Source organism: Aythya fuligula, chromosome Z (assembly GCF_009819795.1).
Source record: "Aythya fuligula isolate bAytFul2 chromosome Z, bAytFul2.pri, whole genome shotgun sequence".
Classification (NCBI taxonomy): Eukaryota; Metazoa; Chordata; class Aves; order Anseriformes; family Anatidae; genus Aythya; species Aythya fuligula.
In genome coordinates, this window is record NC_045593.1 from 15,579,664 (window position 1) to 15,593,775 (window position 14,112).

At 39.0% G+C, this 14,112-nt stretch overlaps 1 protein-coding gene across 1 annotated transcript; it reads right to left on the bottom strand.

The window, feature by feature from the left end:
- Nucleotides 1-2,008: 2,008 nt before the first annotated feature.
- On the bottom strand, nt 2,009-12,110 carry SELENOP (selenoprotein P). Its single transcript, XM_032205881.1, has 5 exons — nt 12,075-12,110; nt 10,120-10,323; nt 7,415-7,627; nt 5,527-5,644; nt 2,009-3,793 (listed from the first exon to the last, which is right to left on the bottom strand). Exons 2-5 carry the CDS (start codon nt 10,308-10,310, stop codon nt 3,152-3,154), a joined length of 1,164 nt encoding a protein of 387 aa, XP_032061772.1. The 5' UTR covers nt 10,311-10,323; nt 12,075-12,110; the 3' UTR covers nt 2,009-3,151.
- Between the last annotated feature and the right edge of the window lie 2,002 nt (nt 12,111-14,112).

Consider the following 14,112-nt stretch of genomic DNA (forward strand, 5'->3'; position numbering starts at 1 on the left):
TTCTGCAAAAAGAAACACCTGATTGCAGTATTAATATTCTTTTCATTACTGACATAGCCTTGAAAAAGTAGGATTTTTTGGTTATCCACTTAGCTTAAAAAAAGGTAAGTAAAGTCTTTGTAGAATGTGATCTACAGAATGCTTCTTTAAGGAGACTTCGTCTCACTTTCATGGGACAGGATGGCTTCCACATAGCTTTGATGTGTATTTTGTTTGACTGAAATTGTTTTCCTGTGAAATACGAAGTTCTAATATTTGGAAATGCTGTTTTTATTTTTTACATCTAATCATATTCTATAATTTAGTCATCATATTTGGTGTTACTGTGTTATTAGCTGAAGCACAAGAGGTGGAGTTTAGAGAACAAATAGAGAAAAAAGAACTGGAAATACTAGAGCTAACTAGGCAGCTGAAAACCCAAGATGAAGAGAAGCAGAATGAAATAATTAAACTGCAGATAGAGGTATGTTTTATTCTGAGTTAAAGATCAGTTATGCATTGGGTAAACTTAGAAGACTGTGTAGTGAAAAATCTCATAGTTAGTACATAAACTAACGTGACGGAACCTATGAAACTTGTGATCATCTTTACAAAGATCAGTGGCACATGTTCTCTTCTGTAATGGTATCTGAGTAGTTTCTGCTCTGAAACCTAGTCCTGCCTGATACACATGGAGAGTGAAGTTCGAGGTGTTCTTGGTTTAAATTACTTGAAAATTTTGCTATTTTTTTGAGCTATAAAAATTAATACTTTATATTTATTCTTAATCTTTTGTATTTCTAAATGCTTGGAAGGTGGTTTATTATTTTATTAATTATTTTAATTTTATTTTTTAAATAAATGTCCAAGAGTTTTAAAACTTCTAATCCTGCAGAGGTTTGAGTAATGGAATTCAACATGTATTTCATGGCTCAAGTTTTAAGACACTGTCCTCACTGCAGAAAAATTATGTAAATACTTTAAACCTTTCACGTATTTAAAAAAAAAAAAAAGCAAGGTGTGAAAGTGTTTGGGCTGAGTTATCCTTGGAACATGAGGGAAGGGGGATGGTTTCAGAATTTTTTAGCATCCGTTCATTTTCTCCTCCTGCATATATATACATATATATATATATATCCTTGTATTAACATGCTTTTTTTTCCCCTTTTGCTGGGTTGTTAATGTTTATAATGTCCTGATTCTTTCAGTTCAATGCTAAATTGGCAAGAGTCCAGAATAAAACAACAAAGTCATTTTCAGATGCTTCTGTCTTGCCACAAAGTATCTATCGAAGGGTATGTACTTTAATAGCCTCTAATCTGCATATTCAAACAGTTGTTCTCTGGGGTGTTACTGTGTTCTGTTTGTTCCACAATACATCTTTATTTGGGAAAAAAAGAGTTCCATGTCTTACAGGGCCCATCTTCACTCTCTCCAACACATCTCTCCCACCTCTAGACAATTAATTTCATGTCTTTTGCGCTGATGTTGGTATAGATAGAGTTTACCTTAATACCTTTGACATGAACAACAACAAAAGCCTACACGTGAAGTGGTTTTAATACAGAATTTTTAACTTTGGAACTTAAGGTAGTAATGACATCAATAACTGATACAAATTATATATGCATTATTGTCTTTGTAGGCTGGGAATTTTGTGATGTCACAGAAACAGGATTTTGGGGAAGTCATCTTTGTAATGTTGTGATAAGAAATACTGAGAAAGATATTCTAATATTTTGTATTAGCAATAGCGTATTGCAGGTAATAATCCCACCTGATGTTTATGAACAAAGACTTTTCTTGCATTTTTGCAGAAGCTGCAGCATCTCCAGGAGGAGAAAAACAAGGAAATTGAAATTCTCCGAAATACCATAAGAGACTTAGAGCAACGTCTTAATAAAGGCCAGGACTTGCACTTCAAACGGAGGCGGTTTTGAATAAATAGCATGAAGCACTTCAGTAGTACAAATGATGAGAAACAGTGTATTTCAAACCAAAAAAGTAAAGTGAAAGTAAAAACAACACATGAAGAAATACTGAATACTTTTTATTGAAAATTCTCTTTCCATATATTCCAAAAGTAGGCATTCTGTTTATATCCATACTACTTTCTTGCTAATTAGCATTCACCATAAAAAGATTCAGGTTTCGTAGGAGTAAGAGTTTTCCTATTAAATCATCATTAGTTATGGTGTATGCTTTCAAAGCAGCTTTCCTTTCTTCATCCAGGAATCCTTTACACAACTGTATCTGTAATTCAACTTGGTTAATCAAAATTAGAGAAAGCTAAGCTACAAACAGAGAAATTACACAAATGTCAGTGGTATATTACCTTGCTAATCAATACAGATTTAACAAATTCAGTACTGTCATAAACAAAGATAAACATTAAACCAAGACTGAGTTTGTTCTGTCCCTTTCTGTTAAAAATATCGATTCCACACAAAGAATTGTTAACACTTCTCACTTCAGACATGACCTTATTAATCATTCAGTGGGATTTTACAAACTGTAGTAGAATGCATCGGTGGATCCTGATACTGCACCTAACCCACAAACGTAAAGCATACATGTGATTTTGTGATTTTAAAATAATTCAGTTGTTGCTCGTATCTTACACTTGAGATAAAAAGTTATTTTGGCACACTGTTTAGAAATAAGCTTTTCTTGTACATAATTTGTATCCCCAGGTCAGAAAAAGCTTTTGAGTATATTCTATCTTAATTAAAAAAAAAAAGGAAAAAAAAAAAAAGATTAAAGTGTCTGTTTTGCTTTTCTTCTATTCTTGATTGCAAAACATCAGACAGGAACCCCTAGGTCATAGTTTATGTTCCTGTCCTCACAAATGCAAGCAGAATGTTAGAAGAGAAACAAGGAAGACAAATTAATCGAGAATGCCGACACCTCCCACATGCAACTGAAAAACAAACTCTGGGTTAATTAAATTCCTTTATATTAATGAATTTTTTGTTGATGGAGTTTGACAGGTATTATGTAATTCCAAGAGCACTGCTCTTTGCAAAACCTTAACTCTACACTCCTGTCACCTGTCGTGGTCTAATTTTCATTTGGGAGTAATGGAAATACTTCTCTATTAATCTATTATTTTTTTCCACTGCTGCAATTAAATAAATTTAGGCAATAGGACTTCCTTGCATTTTTAAGGTGCTTAGTTTGTTTTTCATGCTCAGTTTCCTGCCCTTTCCTGTCACTGTCAGGTGTCGCTAGTTTCACTTGCTCCTGCTGCTGGTGACTCTCAGGCAGCAGTGAGCAGACGTCACTGTCAGGATTCAGTGATGTCCTCTGCTAACAGCTGGCCGTGTCACCTGCAAGAATTTGGAAGTGCTCCGCGACACTGTCAAGTGACAGAATTTCCTAGCTCTTCAAACAAAAGGTGTCGACAATGACAACATCAGCTACTAGATGTTGAGTCTGACGATGCTGTCTGCCAATTTCAGGTTAACTGGTTTTTACAGCTGGTTTTCCCTTTTTTTCATAGTTTTGTATCTTGTCTAAGAATTTCCACACCTTCTCCTGGAGGAACAATTTCTACCTGTTCATGGCTACCTGTCTGATCATGTATGTTATGGTCAAAAACTCTGTGACGCCGACCGCTGTGAGGGTGATGTCTTTGAGTTTCAGAAGGAGCCTGATGGTTCTGATTTTTGGAATGGCGGTGGTGGTGGTGTCTGTGCCTGTGCAGTTGGTGGTTGTGATTTGAGTGTTGACCACTTGGTTTGGGCTCTACCTCTGCTAGCTTTTCATCTGCTTTTTTCGTGATGTTTTCGCATGTTGCATCAATATCAGGTTCCTGCAAAACATAAGTTTAAACAAAGCATTGTATTTAATTAAACTACTTGTAAATATTAATCATATAAGTATTTTTGCAGTACTTAGAACCCAACCAATGAGATATTTTAAACTGCTGTTTATAAGTAGTTTTGAAAAACTCATGGAGTAATGTAAGGGGTGAGCTACCATCTATATTTCCTTGCAGAAAAGAACAACGCATTTAACATTCCAGCTTCCAACAAAATCAAGAAAATACAAAGACTATCCAAAAAAGTTCTCTCTGTAACCTCTGGAGGTGGGTGGGGAGGGGAAATCCAAACATGTTGGCTTCAAGAGCAGAGTCTACCACACCCTCCGTGATGCAATTACAAAAGAAAAACTGGAAAGAAACATCTGCCTCCAAGATTTGTTGGAAGCACAAAAATCCCCCGTATCACCCACATCCCTAGCTTAACTGCCACTGTGGTTCTGTGGTTGGACACCTCAGGCACAGGTAAGCACGCCAGTGGAGCAGCTATGAAAACCAATCTCATACCACTGAGAGTGGGGTTGTGAAAGATGTTTCCATAAAAATAGATAAACCAGTCAGCAATATATGTCCAGTTGCTGAACATGAAAGCTTTCTTTAAATAAGAACATTGCAGCTGGCAAAGTTGTTCAAAATGGTTTCTCCATCTGAAGATTAAAGCACATTCATGTGTCACTGCTGCCTGGTTGGCTGTAACTCAGTGTAATAGGGCAGGGAAGATTTTCTGTCACATACTTTTTGTGTCCTATTTCAATTCCCAAATTGTTGTGTTTATCAGACTGCATGATTCCAACTGTGATTATTTGTGTAAGCACTAGGGGCTGAACGTGAGCCAGGCACAAAGGTGCTGTGTGCCTTCTGAACACCATATGTGGTGTTTAGCATTTTAAAACTTTCAATTGTCCCCCCTAAGGCTAACCAAGAGGGATAAAAAAAAAAAAAGAAAAAAAAAATATGTGAATGTATCAAAAGAAACCTTGTTTTACAACACTGAAAGCTGGACAGGCCTCTTAACATTAAATTTTAGAAAATATGGTTTACATAATTGCTAATAAAAATATTCCCACATCCAACCTGCCTGAGGCCTACATTCAGCTGGAAAGCTGTATGATAGAAACCAAAACAATGATTCTTGTCCAACGTTCATGACTATGTATGCACGTTTCTTGGTAATCCGTGAAGTATTTCTGATCCCTAGTTACATGTAAAACAAAGCTACCCTTTTTCTTTCATAATAGTAATAATTGTCACATTGTATTACCAGTTTTTAAAATTAACTATTGTATACTGCATACATTTACTTCTATACAATATATTATTGTATGTTGTATACATTCAAATATAAACTAAAAGGAATAGTAACTTACACCAGCTCACATTTGGCTGTCATGTTTCCCCCCAAAATACTATTTAATTACCTACCTGTCCCCAAAAATAGTATCTAAATGCTCACTAGCTCCAGAAACAGGATTACCACACAAAGTTGTATTTAGATTTCTGAAAATGATTTGCATTTAGGTCAAGGGCAGGAATTTAAATAATCAGTCTATTCTAAATTACATCTAATTCATTTTCAAAAATATGTAAATGTTCTCTGTTAGACCCACGAAATATCTAGATTCAAAATGATGTCTTTTGAGATTAATCACACTGAAAAAAAAATGTAAGTACTGCTCAAATCCAGTTTCCTTTCTTAGTATATGAAGAATTAAACTAGAAAATACCGTGTAAGAGCAGTTTCCACACTTGTTTTCACAGTACGCAATCTTAATAGCTTCTTCTACGTAGTTGAAAGACAGGAAGGAATAGGGAAGACCCAGGTGGTACACTAGGCGGCCGCATCTAAGAAGAGAAAGAACTTCATGGTTACGTATGCAGAAACATACACAAATAAAATTAAATATTTTTTTTTAACATACCTTATTTTATTCATGTCAGTCCACCCACAATGTACAGACCAACAGAGAGCAATTTCCTCCAAGAAACTTACAGTAAAAACCAGCATCTGCCTTACAAATACCTGTCTGCTCAGCCGCATCAGTTGTAGTGTGAAGCCTGATTTCTGACTGACATAACAACTCCACGGGCAGAAAACTCGGCTTCAGCTGCACCCAGGTTACCAAAGGTACACGTTAGCAAGACCTGTTTTACTAACGAGGAGGCCTGTTTGCATACTGGTACAGATCACCACAAGGTTATTGTGTACAAAGAACCACAGAATATCAGAGTTGGCAGGGACCCACACATCTCATCAAGTCCCACTCCTGGCTCCATACAGGACCACCCAAAAAACAAACCAAATGTCTGAGAGTGTTGTCCAAACACTCCTTGAACTCCAGCAGCTCAGTGCTCTGATCACTGTCCTGGGGAGCCTGTCCCAGTGCCCGACCACCCTCTGGGTGCAGAACCTTTCCCTAATGCAACTTAACGTTTTGTTTGTTTGTTTGTTTGTTTTTTATGGGAATGAGCATTGTGATCTATCTCCATTAGTGATCTGGTGTGCATGAGGGAATTTTTACAGTGCGTGTTTGCCCCATGTCTGTACTGTAATGTTCTGGTATGTCCTTGACCAGCTGGAATAAATGTGCAAGCTGTACACAAGGGCACCTTCTTATGCGCCCCACCTGCAATGTCAACAGCAGTTCCTCCAGCCTGAGCTCCCTACATGTTTGCAGTACACATCTAGGACGACAGATTGGCAGGACAAAAATTCCTAGAACCAAAATGGATCACAGACAAACTATTGCCAAATCAATTAGAAGTGCCAGTGTAGGTGTATCCTACATGTTGACAGCACAGAATTGTTCAACCTTTAAACGTGGGCCAGGTATCAGCTTTGGGGACCCTCCACGGATGACATTCTGTTTGTCTGTCATACAACATCAACCTTCCATACTGGGGTTTATTTGCTCCCTAATTTGCATTTGATGCCTAATTTCATCATGTTACCCAAGAACAAGAAGGACCAAAAAAAAGGTGAAATAACTTTCTATTTCCCTAACAAACTTCATTATGCTTCAGTATGAACTGAGAATGTTCTTTACACTAGCATAATAGTAACTGAGATGGACATCTTAACTGCAGGACTTTTCAAATAATTTCCATCACTTCAAAACTGGAAAATCAGGACTTCAATTAAATAATTATTACTAGTTCTGCCAAAAGATACATGTCCCTGTGACGCCTTCAGCAACTTCAGTCACAATGTTTTTGTGAGAAGTCAGGTAGCTCAAGTAGCTTTTCTGGCTTGATTCTAGTTTCAAATATATGGATGTAATGAAGTTGTCAGAGAATAAAAACAGCTTAACATCAGAATCATCAAATTCTGCACTCAACTATATTAATCTAAAATTAATAGTGATTAATTTTATGCAATTAATTATGAAGAATAATTATGAAGAAGAATGTACTTATCCCAAACTCACTTAGGCAAAAGCAGACTTTTCTTTCATAGCTTCCTTTTCCCAGCAAAAGTTCAAGTGCTTTACTCAGTGCAACTTAGATTATAACATTTTTGTTAGGAGATTATTTTAATGAATTAATATAGAGATTTACAAAGCATTAATCTAAATATGTGCAAATATTTTCCTGTTTTTCCTTTTAAACACAGACCTGTCATAGATGAGAAAATCATCTTTGTTTCCATTTAAGGTGGTCCACACATCAGCTTGATGTTCATCTTGTTGGTAGACAGCAATATACTCTGAAACACTTTCTTTCAGTAGGTGAAATTTCATCTGGGAATAAGCTCCTTGATGGTTGACAACCACATACGAGATATTGACAAGTCCTTCATTCTCTAGCTTCACTCGCAGGTCCTCCAGTCTAGAGGAGAATGTGAAGAAGCAAGACCATAAATCAATTGTATTGGGTTTTTCTGTTTGGTTGGTTGTTTTATTTATTTATTTGTTTGTTTGTTTTGTTTTGTTTTATTTTGCTTTGCAATGCAAAAAGATTATTCTCAAATGTATGCATGCTTCCAGACATAAGTTATTTGCCACATCAACAAAAGTTAATGTCCTCCATGTTCCTTGCATTACAGCAAATGTTTTTTCCTCTGAGCTTTAATGGCAACTGTCCTGGTTTTAGTTAGAACAGAATTAATTTTCTTCCTAGTAGCTGGTGGAATGCTGTGTTTTGGCTTAGGATGAGAAGAGTGCTGATAACACCCCGATGTTTTAATTGTTGCAGAGCAGTGCTTACACCAAGCCAAGGACACCTCAGACTTTTGCTCTGTCCTGCCAACAGGCAGGCTGGGGGTGCAGTAAGAGCTGGGAGGGGACAAACCCAGGACAGGTGACCCGAACTAGCCAAAGGGGTATTCCATACCATCTGACGTCATGCTAAACAATATATAGGGGTGGCTAGCCGGGGGGAGGGGGCCGGACTGCTCGGGGTTAGGCTGGGCATCGGTCAGCGGGTGGTGAGCAATTGCATTGTGCATCACTTGTTTGTACATATTATTATTACTTTCCTATTATCACCATTGTAACATTATTATTATTATTGTTATTATTATTTTGTTATTATTATTTTCCTGTCTTATTAAACTGTCTTTATCTCAACTCACGGGCTTCACTTTCCATTTCTCTCCCCCGTCCCAGAGAGGGAGGGGGGAGGGTGAGCGAACGGCTGCGTGGTGTTTAGCTGCCAGCTGGGTTAAACCACGACAGCAACAATCGAACATCATTAAAACATCCCTGCTATTTGCCACAGCTATCCACTATGTCTTTGGACTTAATGATCCTGAAGGTCTTTTCCAATCTAAATGACAGTATGACTCTATGCTATCACCAAGCCAGACTCTATAAGAGCTTAGAAAGCTAAGAAAGGCAACATCTGTTTTCAGATGAATTCAGTGATATTTTTATTGCAGCTCTTTCACACTCTTCATGGTCTAACAAAGATAGCTTACGAGATGTCTGTATTCAAACGCTGAGCTTTGGGTCACATAGGTGGTTAAAGAATGCACAAAGTGAATATATCAGGAAGATGAAAAATCAAGAAAGCAAACCTTTATAATAAAATAGGTTTGTACAGCAGCCAGATGTGATAGTCAGAAAAGGGATGTTACAATAACAGGATTGAAAAAATGGCTCTATAGAGTGTGTTTAAAGCCTGTCTGGCAGGAATCAGTCTTCCTCTTTTTCTGTTCCATCACAAACCCCTTCTGCCTTGCTACCTAGTACAGAAAGCTCCTTTCTTGCTGTACAGTGTTTTTGTTCATTCGATCAGGATCACTCCATATATATATATAAAACATTTTAATTTTTTCATTTCCAGGAGGTACTCTAGAACTTGAAAGAATACAGCTTTTCTAAAATGCATGGAATCAAGTCCAGCTACCTTGAAAGCCAACCACAAAGCTCATTTTTGACTTCGATGGAGGTAGAAATTTCTCAGTTTAAAAATCCAGCTCTTGAAAAATTTGCAAAGACTATCATAATATGAACTTAAGCAGCCTATAGGGGAAAACGCATATGTTATTACAGTGATCAAAATCAAGCCGTGAAACCAGAAGTATGAATTTTTAAGCCAAACTGATTTCACAACCACTAAATGAATCCAAGACAAGGGTTCTATGTAATTCCTGTTTGGGTCAACTTAAAGTTATTTCCTTGCTCCTGTTACTGTCATGCTACCTAGTTATTTCTACTGAGGTAGGTTCAAGAAACCAGCACACACCAACATCTCAGGACTTGTATGAAAATATAACAGATTCCCTTAAATGCTTCATCATTTTTTGCAAGGCCAGTTCTTACTGTATCTTCTGGATTTTTCTTTTTTATGTTTTATTTTTTGTATCTAGAACCTCTGAACAGAGGCTGTGAAAGAACATTAAAAACGTGCATTTTGATTTGCCATTCCCCCTACAGATTTTACATAAAAAATGAGTGATAACTGGACTGTTTCAGATGTTCTAGCCAAGTCAGAGAATTATGTTTCTTGGCTTCAGCATCCTACTATATTAATTATCTGCTCCTAGCTGAAGCATCTCTCTTGAGGAACTGTTTCTGTTGGCTTTCTGTGTGTTTTGGGTTTCACTGATGTCAAATTGATCTGATCTGATGCTGTAAATACCATCTGGAGAACACGATCTGTTAGTCAGGATGACGCTAAGAGCTGAAGAATCTTTGCCACCGGTGCAGAGCGCTCCTACACTAGGGCACACACACCAGCTGGGATTGCCGGGGCTTCTGAGGAAGCTAGTGTTCACTGAGTGCATCTGTAGTTGGGCACATGCATTATCCTCAGATGGCTTTAAAAAATCTACCACTCATGTTTTAACAAAAGATGGGAAAGAGATTTACGCTCACCTGGAAGCCTGCAGCAGGCACAGGTATCAGCTAGCCTGGAGGAGAGCCACCACCGTCACCGAGCCCCTAGAGTTCAGCATCGGGTTCTCCTCCCCGACCCGCCATTCAGGGGGCTCCTGGCAGTTCTGGGTCTCTGTCCCTCCTCCTGGGAGGAGACAGAGAACCAGAACTAGCCCCAGCCCTGCCCACATGGCTGGGCTTTATCTGAAAAGAGAGAAAATAAACAAAATGAGATCAATGCCTAAACGAAGTTCAGACACTGAAATTCCCACAACAGAACACAGCAGGATACTCATTGCATTGTTTAGTTAAAATAAATAAATAAATAAAGTAAAAGGGCATAAAATTGAACTACTGTTGACTCCTTAATCATATTTCTTTTGTTTTGCAATTGAGTTCTCCTATATTAAGTATTTTTTTAAGTAATTAAGTAAGTAATTTTTTGTTGTTGTTGAAAAATTGTTCAGAATAACTGCAATTTATTTTAATGCTACTGAACAGCCTCATTTCCTGTTTTTTGAAATCAGTGGTGCTGAGCCAGTTTACACCAGTAAAAATCCAGACCAGTTTACTCCAGATTTGGGTGTGAATCCAACCTACTCAACAGCAAGTCCACTGACTTAAAAGAAATTGCACCACCAGAGTATTTTGATACATAGCAAGCATTACAGTTCCTGGCAGGAAAAAAGGAAAAGGAAAAGGAAAAAAGGAAAAGGAAAAGGAAAAAAAGGAAAAGGAAAAGGAAAAGGAAAAGGAAAAGGAAAAGGAAAAGGAAAAGGAAAAGGAAAAGGAAAAAAGGAAAAAAGGAAAAGGAAAAGGAAAAAAGGAAAAGGAAAAGGAAAAGGAAAAGGAAAAGGAAAAGGAAAAGGAAAAGGAAAAGGAAAAGGAAAAGGAAAAGGAAAAGGAAAAGGAAAAGGAAAGGGAAAGAAAAGCAAAGAAGAGAAAAGAAGAGAAAAGAAAAGAAAAGAAAAGAAAAGAAAAGAAAAGAAAAGAAAAGAAAAGAAAAGAAAAGAAAAGAAAAGAAAAGAAAAGAAAAGAAAAGAAAAGAAAAGAAAAGAAAAGAAAAGAAAAGAAAAGAAAAGAAAAGAAAAAAGACAAAGTTTTTTAAAAGTCAGCTTGTAGCATTTGGATCCCGTTGAAAAATCTCTAAAGGATACAGGAATAGAAACAATTTTGCAAAAGCAGGAAATGAAAACTCAAGTTTCAGATTTGCCCTATCTTACAAAAACTCCTGCCCACACTACGTCCATTTAATGTTTATGAGAATCAAAACATACAAGAAATTCTGTAGTTATCCTTCTATTCCAATAACATAATAATTTGGGGTTAATGTGTGCAGAAAAGTCCCAAATAAAGTTTTAAAACTGCTCCCAAACACATCCGAGGCTGTGGAATATTGTGATTCCAGCACTCACATCAGAGTTTGATAGTAAATACAGGATGTTTTGGACACAGTAAATTCTGATAAAGGGTAGGCTTTTCACCAATCTTGTCATATTCAGAAATAAATAAATAACACCAAACTTTTAATTACTGATCTTTTCAAACAAGAGCCAGCTGCTGCAGTGCCAGCATCATGTTGAGAAATCCCGCTGTCCCCACGTTCCCTGCCTGCAGTTGTACCAAAATCGTTTTGGGGTACAGCACTTTGAGGATGAGATACTGGCCCAAGAAGCATCAGCAGAGCCAGCTGTTCACTCTTCCCACACATCTGGGACACTGTCCACCTTGACAGGGCTCTGCTAGGAGAGCGCGAAGCTCCTGGGGCATCTGGCGATGCTGCTCTGCCTCTGCAGCCTCCAATCAGGAGCTGCGCTCCCACTTAACACTTCCCTTCACTTTTTGTTTTCCAATGGAAATTTCCACAGCCGGCCTTTTCAGCCGGGGAAACAAGCGGACACCCTGCCAAATCTGAAGTCCCGGCACTCTAGTCGAAGCGAAAACAGCAGACTTACCCCTTCCTCCCCACTCGCCTTGGCAGCGCCGCTCCGCTGCGCCGCGGAGGAAAGCGTGGTGGGGAGCAGGGCTGCAGTATTTATACTGCTCTTGTTTATCTCGCTGTGCAGACACAGTTCAAAGTTCAGGGAGCTCACTCTGAGCGACCTTGCAAGCGAAGCAAACCCCTCCAGCAAAAGTGGCCAAAATATTTCTGGGTTAACTAGTTGCGAACAGAAGCGTTTTGTCAGGCAGAATGGCAAGGAGTGCCAGGCACGAGGGCTGAATTTCGGGTCGTGCCAAGCACCGGTCACCCCAGAGCTGGAGGCAGTGGTACAGCCAGAAGGGAGGGGTGGGCCAACGAGTCCTTATTTTGTGAACACAGCCAGAGGGGGAAGGTACTTCTCCATTCACAAAAATGCTGAGCTAGCAGGTTTTTGCACTTATGCTTTATCTCGTGGTTGCTTAGAGGGTGGTGTGCCAAGGCTGAGCGCCTGTGCGCTGCAGAGCTCCTCTGGCACAGCTGCTCTGGGTTACGTCAGCTGGCACTAAAACTTGGGGAGAATCTGCCCGTTTGTCAGCTTATGCCAGAGGTTAAAGTCCAGATCTCCAGACATTTAAAGCAATGTAGATGCACGAAAGCCATGAAGCTCCATGTGGTGGCAGCCACATCTCTGCTAGGTTTGCTTTCCGCATTGTCATCACTGAGGTGCCTGAGGACATTTGTGTGAAGATGTTTTCCCTTCCCCAGGGAGGGAACTGTTTATGCATGAGGTGTTTTACTTTGACAGCAATTTCCTTGGGATGGATTTCCTTCAAAGTACATGTTTATGGATGTTTATGGATAAATTGGTGTTTAAAAGTAGTGTGCCTGCAGAGTTTAAGGTGGTGAGATTCACACTGCTTAGCTCTGTGGCTGGGACTCTGTCCCTTGCACAGACAAGCTTCGTGCTTCTGGTCGAAAGTCTCGTTGGGTACAAGGAACAGAACTGCTGACCTCAGGGTTTATCACCAAGATGTGCTGCACTCAAGCCAGTGGAAAGAAGGACAAAGATCTGAAGTTTTATTCCATAGTCTCTGAGGACACAGTGAAGAAAGCAGAAACAGATGTCTGACAGGGACTGGTTTGTTTGCTTGTTTGAAATGGGACGTGCTCATGTTGCTTATGTTGTTGGTGAAGTGAATCTCTGTGTACTCTGCCAGGCCTCATAGCTGGAATCAAGCCCCCAGAGCTGTGACGATGTCCTGTGCTGTTGCAAGCAACAGATTATTTGCTGGGCCTGCTGCCTCAAGATAAGTTGTCGCTTTTCAGTGCTAATAAAGCCCTACAGGGTTTGCTGGAAGTTATTTGGTATGCATCAGGTCTGTCAATTCCTAAATGAGCACTGAAGCAGCTAAAAAGAAAGGCTCTACTGACTGGAAGGGGAGTAAGATACAGCTCAGTAGTAACTGATAATTGGTGTCTTACCAGTTACTGCAACACAGGCAGAAATAAAGAGCAGTATTCCATTCCCGTTTCTTCTGCAGCTATGCAGAGGGACGTGCACAATGCTTAATTAACCAGTGCTGAGCCTACAAGCTATATGTTATACCACTGAGCACTGCTGAGACTCACAGCTCAGGACTGCTGAGGAATAAAGGGTCCAGACACAGTGAACTGAAACAGCTGGCTTATAAATCAGCCGACTTCCTGCTGAGGATGGAAATCCACAATGGTCACTGCTGAAAAGTTAGTATTTGCTCCCAAATAGTATGCAGAGACACCTGCAGGCCCTCAGTTCCCTTACAGAGAGATGAGAAGCAGCAGTTCTGATACCAACTATTACTGTGCTGATGATTACTGTTTATTACATTATTTAGTATTACATTATGTGATAGCTATTACAACCCTTGTAATATTGAGAAGAAGGCCTTAACCACATTCATAGTCATAAGCCATAAAGCATCTTGCCCTACAGCATTCACCCTACCTAAGACTGGTGCTCTGCTTCAAGATTTCCTGAGCAAGAAAGCTTGTCCATCTTAAAGCAAGTGGTAACTAACATTATGTTGGCTGTG